At 39.8% G+C, this 25,073-nt stretch overlaps 1 protein-coding gene across 1 annotated transcript in view; it reads right to left on the minus strand.

Moving 5' to 3' along the window:
* Window positions 1-1,917: 1,917 nt before the first annotated feature.
* The window catches only part of pygb (phosphorylase, glycogen; brain), a 101,714-nt gene continuing 78,558 nt past the window's right edge, over window positions 1,918-25,073 (minus strand). Inside the window, exons 12-20 of the mRNA XM_043696427.1 lie at window positions 24,072-24,186; window positions 22,377-22,478; window positions 19,963-20,110; window positions 15,018-15,076; window positions 11,258-11,399; window positions 7,994-8,201; window positions 6,204-6,338; window positions 4,229-4,295; window positions 1,918-2,652 (exon numbers count right to left, since the gene is read on the minus strand). Of these exons, the coding sequence (XP_043552362.1) occupies window positions 2,500-2,652; window positions 4,229-4,295; window positions 6,204-6,338; window positions 7,994-8,201; window positions 11,258-11,399; window positions 15,018-15,076; window positions 19,963-20,110; window positions 22,377-22,478; window positions 24,072-24,186 (1,129 nt within the window). The 3' untranslated portion in view covers window positions 1,918-2,499. The remainder of the gene's footprint in view (window positions 2,653-4,228; window positions 4,296-6,203; window positions 6,339-7,993; window positions 8,202-11,257; window positions 11,400-15,017; window positions 15,077-19,962; window positions 20,111-22,376; window positions 22,479-24,071; window positions 24,187-25,073) is intronic.

Genomic DNA, 25,073 nt, shown 5'->3' on the forward strand with positions numbered 1-25,073 from the left:
TGCAAAGATTTGTCCATTATGACCGCATTAGGTTTCCATGTCCACATCCTTCCAATGCTTGCTCCTAATTTCTTTTACCTCCTTTTCAGCAAATTCTGACTTTCTGCTGTATTCTTCCTTTTGCTGCATGCCAGACTCTCTGCAGTGGTGATGCAGGATGGAAGTTGAGCAGAAAGAGTTGCAACTTTATAAAAGAGGTTACAAAAGCAGAGGAGACAAAGAGGGAAACAAGTGGATGAAAATAAAACAGCAATGGAAGAGGGAGATGAAGTTTCTTCACAGAGGGTTGTGAATCTATGGAATTCCCTGCCAGTAGTTGACACTTCCTCAGTAAACATTTTTAAAGCTGAGATAATTCCTTTACTGTTCAAAACATCATTAAGGATTATGGGGAGGGTGAGTAAGTGGAGTTGAGGCCATGAACAGATCATCCATGATCTCAACAAATGGCAGAGTAGTCTCAAAGGGCCAGGTTACCTACTCCTACTTCTGTACCAGAATGTTTCAGTCCACCATGCCATATAAAGTAGGCAACAAAGTTTTCTTCTTGGTTAAGGACTTTTATGTCTAAACAAATAGACTTGCCTGCTACCTGTCTGGTGCACCAGCCTGAATCAAGGTGCAAATGTAGCCACAATGTAGTTAGTCAGGAATATGAACTGTTGCAGGTGCCATCACTTAGCTGTGAAACTAAATGAAAGTAGCTCGCATTTCACTATATCGAAGAACAGCAAGGACATTTTTACTAGTGTCCTGGCACATTTTTCTCTCAGTATAAACAAGTCATCTATTTTGTTGGTTCAATGTTCCTGATGTTCCACTTTGTTGTCAGGGTGGCAATGCTTCAGCACTTCTGGACAGCTGGAGATCAAGAATAGCATTAAATGAAAGTAAATTATTTTTGAGATTAGATTCTTGGAGAAAATCACTCTCTTTATTTCCATGGTATGTAGGTAACTTATCCTGAAGGTTGACAAACTGCGTTAAACAACATGACCTGGTGACCCTTTGCAGTTGGCAGCAACCTGACTGTTCAGCAAACCTGTGCTTGCAAGTCTGTCATTAGTTGTGATTCTGCTGTTTGAATTAGTTTTTAAAATAATTTCTGACTACACTCAGCATTTCACCAGAAAGCAATGTTAGATCATTAGCCAGGCCTACAGTGTGATATATTTGCACCCATTACACGTGAAGTACATAAATATTCCAGTCCCTGTTTGAATGCAGGCGTAAAGAATTTGCACGTTGCACCTTTTTCAAAGTGATCAGAGACAGCTAAATTCTACTGAATCCCCAGGGCAATTCTCTGACCAATCAGAATCTACATGTGTGGTTTGTGAGTAAAGATTAACAGTGAACTTACTGCATCTCCATGCCATTTATAGCCCAATCAATCCACACAGTTCTCATTTTATAAAAAAAGGTCTCTCTCTTATCCTGGTTCTAATGCATGCAAGATGAAAAGCTTCAACTTCTAGTCTCCTTTTAGCAATTTCTTTTCTCTTTGTTTTTCTATTTAACTTTTCTTGCTGCAGAGATTTTAGGAATGATGAACAAGAGATAGAAACTATTCTTTGTAAACCAGCCAGGGAACAGGAGTCCATCTCAACCTGAAGGTCCCAGTTTCAATCAACTCTAATCTGACACACACTAACACACATATTTCAAACAATTTTTAAAAAAACTTTTACACAAATCAGTATATCAATTGATCAGGTTGAGTCCTTGAAAATACAGTAGAACAGTCAAAGTATTCAATAACTAACTGAGTTCAGCAGGTCATTGTTTTGCTGTCTATTCCCCTTTGCTTGCTTCACTAATAAGGTAACTTTGAACTGTGAAGTCAATTTGAATGTCCAACAAATCGATAATAAAGGCAGGCTAGACCATGAATGCGAATGAGGGATTCACCACACGTGCCAGCAAAATGTTTTAATTCACTCTTAAATCCTCATTTTATTTTTCGCCTTCGTGCCTTAAATGCTCAATTGCAGTAAAAATTATCTCAGTGCTCATGTACAAAAAGTCCCCTTGTTACAGTTACCTTACACGTAAACAAATATTGCACTTGAGAACAGCCATCAAATTAAACAGTACAGGCACAATCTGTTAAAGGCATTTGTGGAAGAAACATTACTACTATTATAATTCTGAATTGAGCTCTGCCCATTAGACACAATCAAGATCACTAAACAGAGTCAAACAAATAATAAAAAAAAAATCAGGCTCAACATGTTAACCCTTTGAAGAACAGACAGATCCATAATTATATTAAAGGAATCTACAGTTAAAAAGTAAGCTAATTTAGGTAACAGACATCAAATAACTTTTCACAAACATTTTAATAAGGTGCACAGTAAGTGTACTTGTAAAGAAAAAACTAATGCAAGGCCATTTCCATAATAAACACAAATCTGGCATATGTGCAGAGGTATTAGACAAAAACACATCAGCATAGATTGCGCACACTCCTGTCTTGATAACTCATAAGCACTTAAACTAAGCCTTCGGTTCGTTAGGAGGAGGAATCTTCACGTCTGAAGGCTCCACCCCCCAGATCTCTCTGGCATACTCCTTGATGGTTCTATCACTTGAAAACTTGCCAGAATTGGCAATGTTTTTAATCACCACCTTGGTCCAATCCTTTGGATTCTGTGAACAGAAAGAACACCACTTACTAATTTGCAAAATATATTCAGAAAACCACTTTATATAACATGGCACCAACAAATCACATGTGGGACTTGTACAGCCTCAACTCATGCACACAGAAAGAACTGGGCACAGCTTGGCCAGACACACACAGAATTGAGCATTGCCCCAACACACACAAGAACAGGCATTACATTAACAGCACAGCACCAATACACATGTAGACAAGAACAGGTAGTGCTGACACATGGACCAGACACCCAGAGAAACTCAGTCAAGACTAGGCACCGACAGAAACATTAAAAGTGAGATATGTTCAAAACTTGCATATTATAGTTATTTACAGATAATTTATTGTTTACACAATTCTGATCAACACTTCTGTTGTTTTTTTTTTAAACAATCTTGTTTTATGTAGTGGTTTGCAAAAAAAAGTAATTACGCTCCAGAAGTGATTGGTTGTGTGAAGCTTGCCACTATTTAAGGTTTTTGATTTTCTTCTATTTATTGACCAGTTTCAAACTTCAGAAAAAAAATCCTGTTTTTGTGACTTCTTGATGAAAAGACATGTTATGAAGATTGCATACAGGGGACTACGTGACTTAATCATCTTTTACGTTGATCAATACCCTAGAATGATCAGTATCAGGAACCAAAATATATTTGATTGTATCCTATGAAACTCTCAGAGTTAGAACACAAACAGACCAGCATCTCATTTTATGTGCTACTGGTTTCAACTCCTGCCTGACTTGTCAATCCCTCTGTTATCTAACAATTAGGGCTGGCTCTATTGTGTTTGCTGCAGTTCTGAGATCATTTAAAACAAAACTCAAATTGTGAATGTTACCTGATTGGAGTGAATGAAATGCAAACAAGGTCACCTAACTCCACAATTCAAAATTCAAGTTTTACATTTCCCAGAGATAATCAGGATTTTGTGGAAGGAAGTGAAATGGAAAATAAATTCAAATCCAGCACTGACTGATGAAAGATCACCTCTGCTGATCAACCATTAAGGTCTTACATAAAATTAATTGGTACCATTTCAATTCTGGTCATAGACTGAACTTGTGAAAGAGTTTGATATTGCAACACTAATTACTCTCTCTGCAATAAGCATAAAACTCTGATTACTGCAAATCAAATACCCAATCTTCAAACATTCAACCCACTTCTCTGTAGGCTTGATTAGTTAAGAGGATTCTATCTCTCCTAACTATGTCAATGTGCCTTCTTGCTGAGAGAACAACATCTGTAATACTGAACCCTAGTCCTCTTTTCTGGATGAGGTAATACTGGTGATGAATAAGTATAGAATGCCCTTAAAATTTATAGCAGTTTGGTCAAACTACACAAAGGATATAAAGGCTTTAGATGATGCGAGATTGGAGGTGTAGTAACTACTGTATTACTAGTGAATAACTGATGAACCAGGTTACCAATGGGGGAAGCGTAGGGGACAAAATGTGGAAGTCAAATGATGCCGTCTCCTGCAATATCATCCAGCGTAGGTAAGGTGGTTCATTAACTGTATTTAAAGACATCAACACAGCAAGACCTACAGGAAACTCACCTTATAAAGCTTACTAACTTTCTCCTGGCATTTCACATATGCTTCAAAGTCAGCAAATACTTTAAACCTGAAAGAGTTGAAAGTCAAGATTAAGCACAGAACACAAGATCCTGCAAAGTGGTGAAACAAATGTAGGAGATTAAATACACCAGTATATAAATGTCAGATTAGTTAATTGAAACAAATAACTCAGCTTCTGAATGTTTGATCTGATTTTTTAAATGAGTTTTGTTTAAAGAAGTGTCAAAAAGCCTTTGGAAAACTTGATTTTTTGAATCCTCAACTATATTAATATTTGATGGATGAGCACAAAGTTTGGAGACAGATCTGGGTAAATTATAACTGGAATGGGAAATAGAATTTGGTGCTGTTAGGAATTCAGAGTGAAATGAAGGAGGTCTTTCATGTCAAATATGAATGAGTGGAAGTGCAGAACATAAAGTAAGTATACAGGTTAAATATTTAGAAATCTAATATTTGGGTTCATTGTCGTTAGTATCTCAATGGCTCTTGTTAAGCTGAGTAAATAATTTCATGGCAGGAAGAACATGTTCAAGGCAAATGGGTCGCAACTGAACAGAGTTACGACCAATGTCCTTGTGGGCAGGTTAAACTACTGCTCTACTGGGAGGAATTAATCACATTTAGAGGAGGATGGGCAAAAGTATATAGCATTAAACATGGCAGCAAAATATACAGAAGATGGGAGAGAGTAATAAAGAATCAGGTGGAATAATAGAAAATACAAAGGACTCTAACATTTGAAATGCGTGTGTACACATTAGTGTTAAGTGAGATCTGTCTTATAAAAACAAAGGATTGGACGCTGAACATTTTTGAGCCCAAGCCAGAGGAATGGCAGAGAAGTAGAGGAAAAAAAAATAATAAAGAGAGAGTGCACCCTGTACTCCCTAGTTTAAGTCAATAAAGTGTTACTGAAAAGAGCAGTGGTTCCCTTTGGCATACCTGGAGGAGCACCACAGTTTACCTAACTGCAGTGTAACAAATTGTCATTCACCACAGCTCTTGTTCAATATTACACTTTTTACTGTATTTTACAAGTCACTAAATAGTGGGAATGAGATAAGTAGGCAGACAAAGAAATTACTGAGCTTCAAAAATAAGGAGGAGTTATGACTCGGAGAGATTTAGTCTAAAAGTACATAACTGAAGGAAGGGAAAATGAGTGAGAGATGTAGTCTGGATAAACTGGAATCAAAGTCTGCCAGGCAGAAATGTAATGGAGAATGTGGACAGTTTTTGAGGAGGAAATAGTTTGGATGCAGTCTAAGTACATCCCCAAGGGGGGGGGGGGGGGGGTAAATGGAGGGGCAGCCAAAACCTGATCTTCCTGGAAGAGTTTGGGAGTAGGATGAACTGGAAATGAGACACAATAATAAACAGCACTTTGTTAATACAAGAAAAAATTGGACTGTATATAAATAAGCAAGAATGAAACAAGCAGTGCAAAAATACAAATGTTGAATGGTTTGGCAGCTGACATAAAAAGGATACCACAATTTAAGGATACAGGGTAGCCCGGTTAGAACGGAGATGAGGAGAAATTCCTTTAACAAGTGAGTGGAACACTGCTACACAGCAGTTGAGGTCAAAACACTGAATGTTCAAGAAGTTAGATATAATTCTTAGTGCTAAAGGGAACAGTGGGTATGGAGATAAAGCAGGAACAGCATATTGAGTTGGATGATTAGCCATGATTTTATTGAATGGCGGTGCAGGATCAATAGGCTGCTCCTATTTTCTATGTTTCCATAAAGGATATCAGTGAAGCCATTGGGTTTTTAAGATTGCTTTACTGACACTTAACCAGATATTTTAAAGTTCAAATTCTCAAAAAGCCAAGATCCAGCCTCCCGCTTGTCTACCAAGGTTGGTTTTGAACCTTTTTTTTTTGATTACTCATCCAGTAACAGCTGCCATCCATGTGAATGGGCAATCTATCAGTGGAAGTTACCTGTCATGGTACATCAACATGTTAACTATGTCTTTAAACAGCTCTGGCTCTTTAGGAGAGAAATATCCACCACTGATCTGATCTATAGCTTGTCTCAATTCAGGCAGCTTTTCGAAGTATTCTCTGGCATCGTACCTGTACAGAATACAAAATCAAAAAGTAATTTGTACACAAGGTTTTCTTGTTGACTCGTGAGAATGTGGGCAACACTGGCTGACCAGCATTTATTGCCTGTTCCTAGTTACCCGTGAGAAGGTGGCCAGAAGCATTTGTCTTAAATGCTGCAGTCCACGTGCTTTAGGTGGACCCATGATGCCCTCAAGGAAGAGATTCAAGTTGTTATCCGTCGGAACAATTATGGAATTTTAAAAACAAGAGGTGACTGTTTGGCGTATCAAGTTTGATTGAAATGCAGTTCAGCCATGAAGAGCAAATTCATTGACTTATCTCTGCATAAAAGGATGCAGATAAAACACTTCCTGGCCTGACACAAGCTCAGTCTGTTCAGAGGCCATCTGAAGTGAGAGAGTATCTAGAAACATCACAAAAAATACACAGGAGGAATGATCAGAGCAATGCTTCTTCCTGCATTGTACAGGAGAAATACAGATTTAGACAGTGCCCTTAGGGACTTTAGTTTCAAACTGACTATATACAATTGACAAGGAGAAAGTGAGGACTGCAGAGGCTGGAGATCAGAGTCAAAAAGTGTGGCGCTGGAAAAGCACAGCTGGTCAGGCAGCATCCGAGGAGCAGGAGAATCGGCATTTTGGGCATAAGCTCTGGTGAAGAGCTTATGCTTGAAATGTCAACTCTCCTGCTCCTTGGATGCTGCCTGACAGCTGTGCTTTTCCAGTGCCACACTTCTTGACTATATACACAATTCACAATTGCTATCACTATGTAAAATGTAACTGGATACATAAACTGAGCAACGCCATCGAGATGTACAACACTGAAGCAGACCCTTTGGTCCAACTTGTCCATGCCAACTAAATATCTTAAATTAATCTCATGCGCATCCATTTGCCTTTTACATGTTGTAATTGTACTAGTCTCCACCACTTCCTCTGGCAGCTCATTCCATACACACAACCTTTACGTGAAAAAGTTGCCTTTTAGGCCCCTTTTAAAATTTTTCCCCTCTCACCCTAAACCTATGCCCTCTAGTTCTGGACTCTCCCACCCCAGGGAAAAGACCTTGTCTATTTACTCTATCCGTGCTCATGATTTTATAATCCTCTAATAAGGCCACCCCTCAGCCTCTGACACTCCAGGCAAAACAGCCCCAGCCCATTCAGCCTTTCCCAGACCTCAAAACCTCCAATTCTGGCAACATCCCTGTAAATCTTTTCTGAACCCTTGTGTTGATGAAGAAATCACTGCATGTACAAAGCACTTTTCACAATTTCAGGATTTTCCAATGCGTTTTACAAATATTGAAGCACTTTTGAAATAAAGTCACAGTTTGTTACATAGGAAACAGATCATCAATTTGTGCACAGGGAAGTTCCACTAATGGCACCAAGATCTTGACTGGATGATCTAGTTTAATGGTATTAACTGAGGGATAAACATTGGCCAAGGCATTTGTGCAGTTAGATCTGCAAAGATGGATGGAGCTTTTGTCCACTGTCCAATCCAAATGATGGCACATCTGGCATGGCAACATGACCTATTGAAATTGAATACAAATTGGATTTTGTGCTTGAATCTCTGTAGTGGAACTATGATATCTTTAATGAGTATCAGCCAAAGGGTACAGTGCAGCTGTTAAATGTATTACCAACCCCTTCTTATCAAGTGCCTCAACATCTTCCACTCTCATTCCAAAGATGAAGAGGTTCTCCTCTCCTGCCTCTTCAGCCATTTCTACATTAGCACCATCCATGGTTCCTATTGTCAAGGCTCCATTCAGCATAAACTTCATGTTCCCTGTGCCCGAGGCTTCTGTACCAGCCGTTGAAATCTGTTCAGACAAGTCGGATGCAGGTATCACTGTTATGAGGAATGAAGGGAGAGGGAAATGAAAGCAACAGTTTAGCACTATTGTTTTAAAACTTGGCAATACTTTATTTTTCCTTTTGAGTTGATCTTTTCAACTTATAACTTCACTCTAATAAAAACTTGGATTTATACTGCATCTTTACTGATGTGCCTTTATGTCCTACACAGGACTATAACTGGGAAAAATGGGCAAGATATACAAGGTGATGTTGTGGCATGACATAAAAACCTGATCTATAGATATGTTCGGAGGAGGAGGAGGCTATTAAAGGAGATTAAGGTGGAGAGATTTCTAAACAGCTAAAGGCACAGCTGCCAGAGCACAACAATTTGGAAGAATGTGAAGGTCTCAGTTTTTGGGTGGCGAGGTGATGACTGGAGAGGGAGATTAGTGAAGGGAATTTGGTGCAACTAACAGAGTTTCAATGCAAAAGTCAACAGCCCCTTTATACTAAAGGGCATCCTTTTACCATTATTATCTGTCTCTCACATTTGACTCCTTGACCATTAGTTGATTCCAGTCTGTATGCAGTTTAATACTTTGTGGTTTGCCACCTGACCTTCTTGCTGGATATCCTCAGCAAATGTTAAACACCCATCAGGAGTGATCTCGAATACAGATTACTGCTCTGCATTTGAGTGGAATCAATCTCTCATGAATTGGGGGGAGGGCATATTAATGGTCTCAAGAATTGTGATGAAATTATGCAATTGTTGTAGTATTTATGAAGTCCAATTCAAAACTTACAGAAATGCTGTACCAAATCCTCTTAGTAGCTGTTTGTCACACTATATTATGCAGCATCATTGACAACCTCATAACATTGAAATAAAACTACCAACCAATGAAGTATTTTGGCATGTCTGGGCACTATTCACTGTAGGAAGATAACAGCCAATTTGAGTAATGATGGACTTTAGGAAAAAAGTTAATCCTCATTTAATAATTTTCTGCCCATTTCTAACAAGGTGGCAACACTGCTTTCAGCTGTTTAACTAAACTGAATGGCCTGTTAGGTTACTCAAAGGCAATTTAGAGTCAAGCACATCGGTCTATAATTGGAGTTACAAGTATGCGAGAGTAAGGACAACAAAATGTCATATACATAATATATATAAATAATCTAGAGGAAGATATAGATTAGCAAGTTTGCAAGTTTGCAGATGACACTAAGATTGATGGAGTAGCAGATAGTGAAGGGGACTGTCAGAGAATGCAGCAGAATATAGATAGATTGGAGAGCTGGGTGCAGAAATGGCAGATGGAGTTCAATCCAGGCAAATGCAAGGTGATGCATTTTGGAAGATCCAAATCAAGTGCGAACTATACAGTAAATGAAAAAGCCCTGGGGAAAATTGATGTACAGAGGGGTCTGGATGTGCAGGTCCATTGTACCCTGAAGATGGCAACGCATGTCAATAGGGAGATCAAGGAGGCATATGGCATGCTTTCCTTCATCAGATGGGTTATTGAGTACAAGCATTGGCAGGTCATGTTACAGTTGTATAGGGCTTTGGTTCGGCCACATTTGGAAAACTGCATGCAATTCTTGTCACCACATTACCAAAAGGATGCAGGGATGCTTTGGACAGGGTGCAAAGGAGATTCATGAGGCTGTTGCCTGGTCTGGAGGGCGCTATGAAGAGGGGTTGAGTAGATTAGGACTATTTTCATTAGAAAGACAGAGGTTGAGGGGGGACTTGACTGAGGTCTACAAAATCATGAGCGGTATAGACAGGGTGGATAGCAAGATGCTTTTTCCCCGCAGAGTGGGGGATTCAATTACTAGGGGTCACAAGTTCAAAGTGAGAGGGGAAAAGTTTAAGGGGGATGTATGTGAAAAGTTCTTTACGCAGAGGGTGGTGGGTGCCAGTGGAGGTGTTAGAAGCAGGCACGATAGCATCATTTAAGATGTATCTAGACAGATACATGAATAGGCAGGGAGCAGAGGGATAACAGACCCTTGGAAAATAGATGACCGGTTTATTTTGAGGATCTGGATCGGCACAGGCTTGGAGGGCCGAAGAGTCTATTGCTGCACTGTAATTTTCTTTGTTCACCCTAAAACCAGTAAACAACTTCATGGCCACTTCTACTGATAACAGCTTTTTATTTACACTTTTAAAAATGCATTTAATTTTCCTACTGTTATAAGGGATCTGCATTTGGGTTCTTCTGATCACTAATCCAGGCTCCTTTTTGGATAATTAGCTTCCTGTTCCTGTATGCGTTGCTGTGACTGTGTCAGGAGTGGAGTTGGTGGGTTAACATCATCTTTTCATAGAAATAGGCCAAAGAAGCATTTATATAATATGTTCCCATTGGAGATTAGATGGATGAAGCAAAGTCCACAAAAGGATAGTTTGTATTTAGTCTGTGTAAAGTACACACTTAAAATGCCAGAGAACATTTGCAAAGTATGAATGAATAGAGGACTGAAGATTTTTCAAACAACTGCATAAATAGTACAAAGAATCATGTGGTAATACAGAACTTGACAATTACTGAAAAATATGCAATTTTTGAAAACTTTTTGTCTTGCACTCATCAGAACAGTGCTCAAGAAATACCAAGGTAAAGGAAAGGCAACATTTATACTGTGTGAGAGGAGAATGATTAGTTGGCAAATGGATTCCTCTGCTGGGCAGTCCAGTACAATGGGGAATATCCTTAAAAGTAGAGTTAGGCCATTGAAGGGTAACATTGAAGCAATTCTTCATGCAAGATGTTGTGAAAATCTGGAAATGTTCCCCGTTAATCCCAAAAGACATTGAGGCTACATCAGTTTGAAGTGCCGAAACTGAGATTGAGAAGACTGTGCATTACAAGGCTAAAACAGGTAGATGGCGATAAAATTAGAGTGATCCAATTAAATGGCTAAATGACCTACTTTTGTTCTTACATTGCTCTTTTGCTAGATTATGTAAATTTACAGCCAAACATTTTTGAAAATCTAGCTTTTCAGAAGCACTTGCCATGATTATTATTTTCTCTCTGGCAACCAACTTAAAAAAGGTTAGATTCCTGTGGTCCTGCCTTCACTTACCTTTCTCAGCAAGGGACACTCGGTAGTTCTCCAGGAAGATGACCTTCAGTCTGTCACCCACAATGGGATCATTGTTGACGACATTTCCAACGGATGTTATGAGTTTAATGATCATCTTGGCCATGTGGTAGCCAGGAGCTGCCTGTAAATGACCAGGGAAAACAGGATAAACAGGCAGCATGGCCTAACTGTACTAGATACAACCAGCAGTCTCACCAGCAAGTAAAGATATTAAAGTAAATAAATTAACTGGTGAGCTGTCAGAAAATAATGTGGTTACATAAAGTAATATATGTACAGAGAAAGACCAATGTAAAAGTTCAATTAATATTTTGTATGTGGAGTCTTAAGGGCAAGATATGATTTAGTTTAATTTTTGATTGCTTTTGTGGCTTGGTATCAAGAGATATGAAGATCTGTTTTGTTTACATGCATTTTAAAATGTTTTAAAACTTAGAGGCGAAGAGTTCTGTGTAGTACACAGAAAGAGCAAAACAACCTGTTGCTTAGCAACAGGAAGTCAATGACATACAGCAAAATATAGAACAATCTAAAATATTAGTCAGTAAGCATGATGCAAGCCAAGGTGGGAAGGACTTCTGAACACTGGCTCTAGGAAATGCATGTAGTTGTTCTGAAGTTAAAGTCATATTGAGTTTAGTTGGCAGTTTGTCTATTTCAAAGAGAGAAACCAGGTGAAGGGAATAGGTGTCTAATAACTACATGGAACTTTATTGAAAGGAAACCAACTGCAGCTGTACCAGCTCAAATCTGAGCAAATAGGCTAAGTGTGGAGATAGCAGCAACTTTACTTAGCTTTTTGTAACCACCTTTGTGTCAACTTTACCGTTTTGCACAGAGCTTTTTCTCATGAGCCCTAGCAAGATTTCTTACACTATATTCCAAAACTGTCTTCATTATCTAAGCACCATGGCATCCTCCTGTTGGGCACACTTTTACCCTAAACACAGACAGAAGTGGTCACCATTGTAGGGATGTTCCAGGGTTCCTAGTACCAAAGCCATATTTAAAAACATAGTTGTGTACCAGGTGAAGCAATGTCAGTCTTAAGAACAATTCTTTTGTCTGACAAATTTTCTTGGATGTAGTGGACAGAGGAAATTGGCACGCCACTTTGCCAACAGGGACCTCTAAGGGTGAGATGGTGCAAAGGAGGGCTGTCCAATTCTCTCAGGATCAATAGAGAAGATCACATCCCGATCAAAAGCCCTAGCACAGTCTGGTCAGAGGTATGGTGTTGCCATCTGTTCCTTTGGAGCATTAATATCATAAGGTGGTCAATGACGTTTCCCAATCTGCAAATGTTACCTCACATTCACTCATCCAAACTCTACCTCTGCTACTGCAGTCACTGCTCACTCAAGCGCATGGTCCACCACTCACTTTACTGCTTGCAACGTCTTCCCTCACTTGCTCTCACCCACCCAGCGTGTCTACACTGCCAACCCTGCATGCCCTCTGCACCACTTAATGCACTGATTTGGGACACCTCACCACTTGTCTCTCACCTGCACCAACAGCTGTGCCCGTCACTTTCATCGCACACAAACCCAGCCCCATCTCATCCCAGGAGACAAAGGCCGGTGATAAAGCAGGAAGAGAGAAGATGGGGTGCCCCACAATGTTCATCTCCTCACACTTTACAAGGAGGAAATCATTGCCCTAGCTGGTGAGAATCACAACTGTCCTCATTGTGATACCACAATGTGTGTGTCATAGCAACCAAGAATCACTGTCCATTACCATGCTGCTGTACTCCCACTGCGAATGTAGTTACCAAACATCTACCCATTTTTTGGAGATCTTTTTCTCTTTTGTTTCATGCAGATACCAATAGAAACTGCATTGTCTGCACGGTCAAGAGAGTAGCCCCACAAGACATCTTCTCCACCACAGAGGAAGGTTGTGTTGTCATAGTCTTACCATACCATAAGGCTGATCTCTCATTAAAAAGATGACTAGTAATGCCTTAACCATTGGGGGGCCACCATATCTCAGGAGGGAATGGGGGGCGCGGGGGAGAGAGGTGGAAAAGAGGTTGAAAAGGAGAGTCCTTCATAATAGCGTCAGGAATTTAATCCTCATTGTTGGCATTACACTGCTTCACAAACCAATGATCCAGCCAATTAAGCTAAACCGACCCTCAGAGTCAACAAAAACTAAACTGAGACTCTACTGACTGGATCTTAGATGATTGAAATGTGACCTCTTTGAAACATGTAGGATTCTTAAGGGATTTGACAGGATATGAAGGGATAAAGGGACAGGCAAGAATGAGAATCAGAGTCCAAATTCATTCATGGTCGTACTGAACAAAGGACTAGCCTTGATAGGCATGGCCTTCTCCTATTCCTTTTTCTAATATTGAGTGACAGTTGCATCACTGAGCACAAAACTGCATGATACCACTCAGGACATCAGCACTTATGCTTCGTCAATGCTGTTATGTTGCCTCTCAATCAACCAGCCCAGACAGAAGCTGGGATTTCTAGGTGCACAAGTCCATTCTGCAGGCTTTCATTTCCCCTGTAAAAGTCAACAGCCTTCCAGCAGCCACACTGGAGCTACAGAGATCGCACTACAGAAGGGAATTAGGACAGCCAAAGATATCTGAAAGGCAGGAACTATGGAAAAGTCTATTTTATGTTTATGAATGCATTACTATTGGAAGAAAATGTAGACAGCGATTATTACAGCATTTTTGTCACAAAAGAGTATGATGAGATGTTGTGGTGGATGGGAAGGTCAGAGTATTGAAGCAGAGGTGCTGAAGAGATGAAAAAACAAACTGACAGTTTAAAAATGAGGGGCCTTCCATTAAGACCAAGGTGAGGCGAAATAGTTTCTCTTAGAGGGCAAGTAGTCTTTGGAATTCTCTTCCACAGACAACAGCTATGTCACTGAATATATTCATAGTTGACTTTTAATTGACAAAGGATCGAGACAGGCAGGAAAGTGGAGTTAAGGTCATATTCAGGTTAATCATCTTACTTATTTGCAGATTAAGCTTGATTAGCCAAATAGTTGGTATCTGCTCCTATTTCATATGATAGCGTAATCATATAAAATTTGCCATGATGTGGAGGAGCCAGTGTTGGTCTGGGGTGGACAAAGTTAAAAAAATCACAACACCAAGTTATAGTCCAACAGGTTTATTTGGAAGCACCAGTAAGCTGTATGATGAAGGAGCAGCGCTCCGAAAGCTAGTGCATCCAAATAAACCTGTTGGACTATAACCTGGTGTTGTGTGATTTTTTTATACTTTGTTCATATAAAATTTGACATTGAGCACTATAAATAGATGTTAGCAGAGAAGATCAAAAGCTTGTCATAGAATTAGATTAGAAGATGTGTTTTACAGAAGTGCAGAAAAGTGAAAACGTTTAGTGAGCGAATTTCAAAGATTAGAATCTACACACTTGAATACATCAAGTGGGATGATGGATGTGGGATCAGTTAACAGGTAAGAATTGGAACCATGCAAAGATCTCAGTAAGTTGTAGGACTAGAGGAATTTGCAAAAAAAGAGTGATGTTCAAGGCGATGGAGGGATTCAATATCAAGAATGAGAATTTTAAAAGCAATATATTACATCATCATACTGTGCTTCTGAAAGCTCAGAACGAACATTTCATTTACACAGCTTCAAATACAACCTTCCACCAAAGAATAGCTTCTCTAAAGGAATGTGACTGACCATTGAAATGAAATGCTTTTGTATTCTATTACTTTTCCTCACCTTCCCTCCAATCAAGATTGTCCTTGGTACAAAGGCTTTGTTTGGTTCCTTCTTGATACCTGAAAAACAGATGGCAGATCATTTCAAAATAAAACACTTGCTGTTAACCTTTGATCTTGCATTTATAATTGCAATTCTAGTGTCAACCAGTACGCTTGTCCAACAGGTGCAAGATTCTTGCTCCCAGTGAGGAGGGGGGCATAGACTATAAGGAGAACTTACCTCAGCACCATGATCCAGAATGCCATTCATGTTGGAGAACAAAAATAACTGTAGTAGTAATAGCAGACAGCTTGTTAGGGAATAAACATTATTCTCTGCAAAGGGACAGAGTCTTGAAGACTCTTTTACCTCACTGGTATCAAGGTTCAGGACATCTCTGCTGGGTTACAGAAGAATTTGGAATGGGAGGGGAAAGATCCATCTGCTGTGGTCCATGTTGGTACCAATGACATGAGTAGGACGAGGAAAAGATTCTGAGGGATTACGAGCATCCTAGGCCTGAATTATAAAACAGAACCACAAATACAATAATCTCTGGATTGCTACCCAAGCCAGCAAATCTGACTTAGGGTACATAAGATTTGCAGGGTAAATGCATAGCTCAAATAATGGTGTGGGAAAAACAGGTTCTAATTCAGGGGGCACTGACACTAGTACCAGGGAAGACAGAGGCATTCCATTCAGGCAGGCTTCATCTGAACCATGCTGGGACCTGTAACCTGGCAAATCAGAGTCATAGAGCATAGAAATAAACCCTTCAGTCCAACTAGTCCATGCCGACCATGTTCCCAAATTAACATGGTCCCACTTACTTGTGTATCCCTCCAAACCTCTCTTATTCATGTACTTACCCAAATGGCTTTTAAATGTTGTAACTGCACCAGCATCCACAAATTCTTCTGGCAGTTCATTCCACATATGAACTGCTGTGTTAAAAAAAGTGCCCCTTACATCCTTTTTAAATCTTTCTCCTGTCACCTTAAAAACATGCCCCCTAGTTTTGAACTGCCCACCCTAGAGAAAAGATTCTTGCTATTCATTTTATCTATGCCCCTCATGATTTTATAAACGTCCATAAAGGTCACCAATCTCCTACACTCCAGTGAAAAACGTTCCAGCCTATCTTTGTAACTCAAAACCTCCAATCCCTTCAACATCCTAGTAAAGCTTTTCTGAACCCTCTCCAATTTAATAATATCCTTCCTGTAGCAGGGTGACCAGGGCTATACGCAGTAATCCAAAAGTGGCCTCACCAATTTCCTGTACAACCTCAACATGATGTCCCAATTTCTATACTCAAAGGTCTGAGCAATGAAGGCACACATGCTGAATACATTCTTAACCATCCTGTCTACGCATAACATAAATTTCAAAGAATTAGAGATCTGAATCCCTAAGTCTCTCTGTAATACAACACTACTCAGAGACTTAGCATTAATTGTATAAGTCTTGCCCTTGTTTGTTTTACCAAAATGCAATATCTTGCATTTATCCAATTTAAACTCCATCTCCACTGCTTAGCCCGTTGACCCAATTGATCAAGATCTCTTTATTATCTTAGATAACCTCTTTCACTGTCCACTAGACCACCAATCTTGATGTCATCTGCAAACTTACTAACTGTGCCTCTTGAATTCTCATCCAAATTGTTTATATAAATGACAAACAAAAAATAGACCCACTACTAATCTCTGTGGATCACAACTGGTCACAGAACTAGAGTCCAAAAATCAACCCTCCACTGCCACCCTCTGTCACCTACCATCAAGTCAATTTTGAATCCCATTGGCAAACACTTTGAATTCCATGTGATCTAACTTTACTAATTAATCTACTATGTAGAACCTTGTCAAAGGTTTTACTAAAGTCCATATAAACAATGTCGACGGCTCTGCTCTCAATCTTCTTGGATATCCTCAAAAAACAATCTTAAATTTCTGAAACACTATTACCCCTCACAAAAAAAATGATGCTTACTATTCTTAATCAGTCCTGGCCTCTCGAAATGCATATCCTGTAAATCCTATCTTTCAGAATAACCTCCAACAGCCTACCCACCAGCAATAAAAACTGAAAGAACTACGGATGCTGTAAATTACAAACAAAAACAGAGGTTGCTGGAAAAGCTCAGCAGGTCTGGCAGCATCTGTGAAGAGAAATCAAAGTTAACATTTTGGGTCCGGTGACCCTTCCCCAGAATTTCCTCCGATCTGAGGAAGGATCACCAGTTCTGAAACATGAACTTTGATTTCTCGTCACAGATGCTGCCAGACCTACTGAGCTTTTCTAGCAACTTCTGTTTTTTGAAAGCCCAGCAATGTCAGACTTACCCATCTAAAGTCCCCGGGCTTCTCCTCTTGCTCTTAATATACATGTAGAATGTCTTCAGATTATCCTTAACCTTAACTGACAAGGCAATTCATATTCCCTTTTTGCGCTCCTGACTTCCCTCTTAAGATTGCCACTACACCCTTTATACTCTTCAAGAGATTGATTTGACCCCAGTTGTCTATACCTCATATATGACTCTCCCTTATTTTTGACCAGAACCTTAATATCTTTATTGTCCATTGTTCCCAACTCTTACCAGCCTTTCCTTCACCCTAAGGCCTCTGAACTCTTGTTATCACACTTTTTAAAGCCTCCCACTTGTCAGTCATCACTTTACTTGTGAACACTCTACTCAAATCAGCTTTTGAAAGTTCCTGTCTCATATAATTAAAATATATGGAAGGCCTGTCCTTTCCATAACTATTTTAAAACTAATAGAATTATGATTACTAGTTCCAAAGTGTTCCCCTACTAACACTTCAGTCACTTGCCCTGCCTTATCTCTCAACAGGCCAAATTTTACTCCTTCTCTAGTAGATAATTTTCTTTATCGATATGTAAATGGAATTTCTTGTCTGAGGGTAGTGACTGTATGAAATTCTCTACCCTCGAGTGTTAATGGAGGTTTGACCACAAAGCATTTAAACAGGAGACAAACAGATTTTTCACAGATCATGAAGTTAAGGGCTGTGATAAGCTGACATAAAAGAGGAGATAAGGCCATGATTGTGTTGGATGGTAGGGCAGGCTTGAGGGGCTGAATGAGCTACTCCTGCTACTATTTATTCTGTTCTTGAGTAGAATAAATTGTTTGCATTCCCTGCTGTGATGAGATACTGTTTACATCATCAGACTGATAAAGGGGAACTCAGTGTTGGGGTTGGTGAACTATAATTGAACTATGTTGAACTTATAAACAGCCAGCATTTCCTGCACCTTTCTTTGCTTCTTAGCTAGTTACAGGTTCAGGATATTTCAATTATAGCCCAACAACCCCAACATGGAATTCAACTTTATATTAGAACACTGCTCCAAAGTTCTCGAATAGGTGCTGGCAATGGTGGTGTTTATTTGCACTGCAAGTAAATTGGACTAGATTTCTGAATGGCCCATTTTTTGTCTGGATTGTAAATTGATCCCACCTGCTGTGGAGTACTCCTAGGTCTGTGAATGTTTAATTTGAATCAGTCATCGTCAGCCAGACTCCAAAGATTATAGTGTTAACACAGCTCCTTCAAACAAGACACAGTAGCTCACATACTGAGTTCAGAGAAAATCCCATTTCTATAATCAGTGTTCAGCAAACAAGACTTGCAGTTAACTAAATACACGCAGAGTTTAAAATGAGCTCAAGTTTTTTTTAATTTTTGACTCAAAAATGAGTGCCTTTTTATCCTGATGGCTGCATTCGGTTAGTGGAGTAAACAAGGTGCATGTTTAATGCAAAGTACTTGTGTAAAGTGGTTAGCCTCATCTGTTGTTCAAATTTCTGAGACTCCTTCCCCTTTCAGGGTACTGAGGAAAGACTGGACACCTTTCAGGGCCAAAAATGGAGGCCATAGGCTGTTTCATGAACTTGTGCAATACACAATGAAAGATAATTTAATCAGGGTAGCAAGTGTCACACAGCATTGTTTCCATATGCCCTGGCAAAGCATCAATTGCGCAGTGTAGATGACTACACAAGTCAGTGAATCTTGAATTTCAATGCTGGTGTAATGGAAGGTATGTGGGCCGTGTGCCCCAATACCTGACACACCATATCAAAAAAACACCATCTTTTGACCATTCCTAGTGGGCAGTGTTCCAGAATGCCCAGTCTGTCCTTGCAAACCTTAGAATACCATGTCCAACATTAAATGTAATTCAGCTATTGGTCAACATTTATAAAATAAACCACACTCTCGTGGCTTCTTCCCGTCTAATCTCAGCTTGAGAATCTACCCATTCCTGCACAGTTATCTCTGGTGTCAAGTATCTAATCTTAGCCCCTCCAATTTCTCATTTACATACTGTTGCCTAACAACATCATCTGGAAACAAGTCCTTCTACATATATACTGACAACATTACCCTTTATCTCCCCATCCACTCACCAAGCTACCCCATGCATCATATTTTCTGTAGTAGATGAGCAAAAATGTTCTCCAATTATATATTTGGAAGATTGAAGCCCTGGTCTTCAGTTCCACAATAAATTTGACTCCCATGCCACTAATTCCATCCCTCTCCATAGCAACTATCTGCAACTAGGTCAAAATGTTTACATTCTTGCAGTCATGTCTGGCTCTGAGAAGAGCTTTCAACTATGTACCTAGGCCATCACCAAGATAGCCTATTTTCACCTTTCAAACATTACCAGACTCTAGCTGCCTGTGCTACTGAAACACTCATACATGCCTTTACTACCTCCAAATTTGACTACACTAACACATTCCTGGCCCAAATTGTCTCTAAAATACCTACATACATGTTAACAATAGGTAACTATCAGTAGCTGAGCAGCAAGGATGTGAGTGAGAAGTACTTAATTCATCCAGTCAATTTAATGTACAGATACTGACCAATAATGGATATGACACAATATAAACAATTTACGGAATGTGACTTACGGTTATACAGAGTGATAATATGTAAACAGTTAAGTAGCTGCCTTTTATATTCATGGATCCGCTTCACATGAACATCAAAGAGAGAGGAAGGGTTTATTTTGACGTTATACTCTTTTTCCAAATAAGCAGCAAATTTTAGTTTATTTTCCTGAAATTAAAAAAAATTGTCTCAGCATGAAGACTGCCAAAATAATGAATAACTGCATACTTAATGTTACAATAAGCAGTTTTCTTGATGTATAATCACTGTTATAATGTAGGAAATATCACCAACTTGTAATATTAAGGTCCAACAAACATTAAATGTGATAATGACTACAAAATGTGAGCAGATCACCTGCTCAAAAAATGGTAAGACACCCACATTGACCTTTTGGAGGAAGGCCTGCTGCATTGCTTTCCAATCAAGCAGCTGAGAGCGCAGTGGTGAGCCTCTCTCCAAAATCAAGTCCCAGCAGCCAAGGTCCCTCCCGCTGCTGGCTAATTGCTGATCAGTAACACTCTTAGTTTGCTGTGCCAACAAGGCTGCTATGGTTGCTGCTGCTGGAAGAACAACCAACATTGCAAGGTGCAATGTGCCAGCTGTGTTTTTTTTCTTGAATGGCAGCAGATTTCAAGGGTTGATCAGAAGCAAATCCATTGTGGTAAATGCCTCTATTCTACATCCATGCTCTTGGAACATTCACAATGTAGTGCCGATTGGGGGAAACCCAGCCCTCCCCTTCAATGCCAACAAGCAGCTCCACACTGGCTTACCAGTTGTGTGGATTGTCTCATTTTTCCCATCTGGAGCTTACAAAGATATGCAACTCGAGCTGGAATAGTGTCCAAAGGTGGTTCTTAATTGACCACTTATGGGCCTCAAATTGGTAATGGGTAACAAGGCACCCTAAACTCAATTCTGGTTGAGGTGGAAAAATTGTACGCTGCCCCCATCCTGCTGAATTAAGTTGGAAGATGCCATTCTGTTTAATGATTCAGTTCAAGAACATATGTTGGATCGGACTTTTCAGTGAGCTCCCTTCACTTCAAAACTGCATCATCAGATCTTTTATATCAGTGCTTCCCAAATGGTTTCCCATTATGACCCAATATGGTGTTGGAAAGTAGCCGATCCCATGCCAGAGACAGTAGAGCAGGAAGTGGGTGGTTGAGAGCTTTGTGGGAGTGGCAGAAGAGAAAGCTGTTTCATCCACAAAGGTTTTTCAAGTAAAACGTACCAGCCTTCCCATTAGGGTTCATAGGACAGAATTCAGGCTACAAAGATTGACCAGTTAGGCCATACCTTCTATTTAAAAAAAAACTGAAAATTAAAGGGATCTCACTGCTGTTAACACTTGGCCAGACCAAAAACGGTACAGTCTGTTCTGATATAATGCTATAGTCCCGTTTCCGTGCTGTAAGAAAATCACATAATGGCAGCACCATTTAAACCAATGGGATTGGCATTATGTTATAGCCATCACCTGTATAGGTAAGAAAAGTTCACATTCTACAAATTCTTCAATCGCGTTATAGCTAATTCACGCTGAAGAAATGCATATTACAGCTGAACCGATTGTACATCCTGCTGCATCTGAGCTTGGGAACCCAAAATTTTGATTCATCTCACTGGCGTTTGCAGTTTACAATTTGGGAAGCGTGTTGCACATCAACCTGACAATAGAAAGAGCTTCAGGTTTCATCCAAGAGATGGCAATGACGGTGCTCAAGACTCTGGAATGGACCTGAACTCTGAACCTTCTGGCTCAGAGGAGAAAGGGCTGTCAAAGTGAGCCAAGGCTGCAGTGTTAGCCTTGAACCAACATTTATTTGTCCTTGACCCGACATCATTAAAACACAGAATGGGACCTTCCAATCCTGGAGGCTGGAAAACAATACCAAATTTCTGCCACCTTCCTGTTTATGTTTCCATCCCGATCTGATTAGATTTTTTTTTTAAGATTACATTACAGTGTGGAAACAGGCCCTTCGGCCCAACAAGTCCACACCGACCCACCGAAGCATAACCCACCCATACCCCTACATTTAACCCTTACCTAACTCTACGGGCAATTTAGCGTGGCCAATTCACCTGACCTGTACATCTTTGGACCGTGGGAGGAAACCAGAGCACCCGGAGGAAACCCACGCCGACACGGGGAGAATGTGCAAACTCCACACAGTCAGTTGCCTGAGGCAGGAATTGAACCCGGGTCAATGGCGCTGTGAGGCAGAAGTGCTAACCACTGTGCCACCGTGCCGCCCACTCTTCCACTTAATAGAACAGTCTTACCTCAACTATGATATCTACAAGGCTGGGGTTGTAACAGCAAACATCTTGGAGTGATCTTATTTGTCTTATTATATTTCATACAAAATAGGTTGCAGAATACAAAGAAAAATACAAAGATAATCTGAATTATTAATTGTACCTGCTTAACATTGGCCACATCTCTAATGAACGCTTCATTTTCAGCAAAGGCCAGCAGTTTCTTCAACTGGTGTAAGTCTGTGATAAAACCCTCTCCAATCCTCTTTGGGGAACAAAATTGTATTTAGCCAGTGAGAAAAGTACCAAGTATTCAAATTGAAGCAGGGGTCTTTTCAAAAGCACAGTTCTTTATTGTATATCAAACTCCAATGGTATACTGCAGTTAACATAGGAGAACATTCAAAAACTTAAATGAAATAGTGCTGTGGATCTTGTACATTCACTTGCAAGGGCAGAGGTAGTCTCAGTGTAATAGCTCAGGTAAAAATCAACACCCCCAATTCAGAATCACACAGAGTACAGAGGAGACCCATTGACCCGACAATAACCCAATCTTAGCCGGCTGTGCTTCATAGCTAAACTACTCCATTCCAAACAGCATCCTAATGAAGCTCCTCTGCACACCTTCCAGTGCAATCACATCCTTCCTGAATGTAGTGACTAAAACTGCATACACTACTCCAGTTGCAGCCTAACCAAAGTTTTATACAGCTCCAGCATTATTTCCCTGCTCTTATAACCTATGCCACAAGCAATCAAGGCAACTAGCTCATTGGCTGCTTAAGCACTGTATTAATGTGTCCTGCCACTTTTAGAGATCTATAAACAAGGATCCCAAGATCTTGCTGTCCCCTCTGACCTTCCTAGTGTTCTGTCATTCATTGAATACTCCCTTGTCTTGTTAATTCTTCCAAAGTCCATGATCTTACACTTATCAAGGTTAAATTCCATTTGCCATTGAGCTGCTTATCTGACCAATCTGTCTACATCTTCCTGTAACCCAAGACCTTCTCGCTCACTGTCAACCAGTCAGCCAACTTCCATGTCATTCACAAACTTCTTCATCCTCCACAATTTCTTGTATATTGTTTAGATAGACAACACAAACAAAGGGTCCAGCACCGTTCCCTGTGGTACACCACTGGGCATCAGACTTCAGTCACACAAATACCCATCTACCACCACCCTCTATCTCCTAACTTGGATCTCATGTGCTTTTATCTTCTTTATCATATGGGACTCTGTCAAAGACTTCACTGAAATCCATATAAACTATATCAACTGTACAACCTTCATCTACACACCTGGTCACCTTCTTGAACAACTCAAGTGTTAGGCAAGACCTCATCTGACAAAGCCACATTGACAATCCCTGATAAGATCTTGCCTCTCGAAGTGGAGGTTCATTCCCTTCTTCAGAATTTTCTCCAATAGCTTCCCATCACTAATTTTAGACTCACTGCTCTATAATTCCCTGGTTTACCTCTATCATTCTTCCTGACAATTCATTCATTCTCCATTGTCACCAAACAGGAATTAAAAATTTGAGTCTAGCCCCTGCAATTTCCTCCCTTGTCTCCAACAGCAGCCTGGAATACTGTGCTTCAATCTGAATTTCCTAAAAGCAATATCAACAATGTGCAATTATGATTTTAATATAGTAAAACTATTAAAGAAGTGATTCACATGAGCATTATCAAAGGTGTCAATAGATTAGATAGAGAAACATTACCTTTGCCGGTTGAGAATCAAAATATGGGAATACAACCTTAATCTTAAATCTCTGTCATTCAGATCAACATATGGTTAATTGAGTTTTGATCCCATTCTCTTCCAGTTAAAAGACCTTTCTCACCTCAGCTATGACATCTGCAAGGCCAGGGTTGCATAGTAACAACCAACGTCTTGGAGTAATCCCATTCGTTTTATTTTGGAATTTGTCTGGCTCAAGTTCATAGAAATCCTTGAAACTGGCAAAAGAAGACTAATATGAACTTGTTTTATTTTCACATTTGCATGCTTGCTTGACTTTGTTGTTATAGCTTGGTTGGGCGGGGGGGGGGGGGGGGGGGGGGGGTAGAGAGAAAGGAGCGGGGGAGTGGAAAATGTGATAAAAACAAACTGCTTAAAATGCACCCCGTCACATGGGGTTTTGATAGGTTTATTCAAAATAAGAAAAGAAAGGATTGTATTTATATAGCAGAATTTATATCAGCATGAGTTCACGACAACGCAAAGCACTTCATAGCCTATTAAGTAATTTTACAAGAGTAGATCCTGTTGCAATGTAGGTCTACAATTGTATTAGATTCAGGGCTAGGATTGTAACTAGACACTATTATTGTATCTTTTGAAAACCTGCATTCTCCTCGAAGTGTGTTGCACTTTCTCCAAGATCATGAATAAACAAATATAAATGAGGACAATATGTATTGATAAAAATGAATTCTCAGTTTACATTACCCCTTGTCCTCTAGCCCTTCTTTGACCTTTCCTTATGGTGCACTTGTTCTTGCTTCCCCTCTCTTTTTCTCAACAGCATGAAACCCAGCACATTTGTGCTTCTCTCATCATTTCTTCAAACATTAATTCTGTTTCTCTCTCCACAAAAAAACACCATATCTGCAGAGTTTCTCCAGCTTGTTCTGCTTTTATTAACTTCAAATTAGTGCTGGGCCATTTAGGGGTGAAATCTTGAAGCATTTGTTCACATGGAGAGTTGTGGAAATCTGGAACTCTTCAAAACAACTGTTCAGGCTCTTCCAGAAATAGATATGATTTTACACAGGCAAGGGGATTAAAGCAATAGGGTCCCAAAGCAGGTTAAAGGAATTCAAATCCACTATAATCTAAGTGA

Source organism: Chiloscyllium plagiosum, chromosome 9, assembly GCF_004010195.1.
Source record: "Chiloscyllium plagiosum isolate BGI_BamShark_2017 chromosome 9, ASM401019v2, whole genome shotgun sequence".
In the NCBI taxonomy this organism is placed as follows: domain Eukaryota; kingdom Metazoa; phylum Chordata; class Chondrichthyes; order Orectolobiformes; family Hemiscylliidae; genus Chiloscyllium; species Chiloscyllium plagiosum.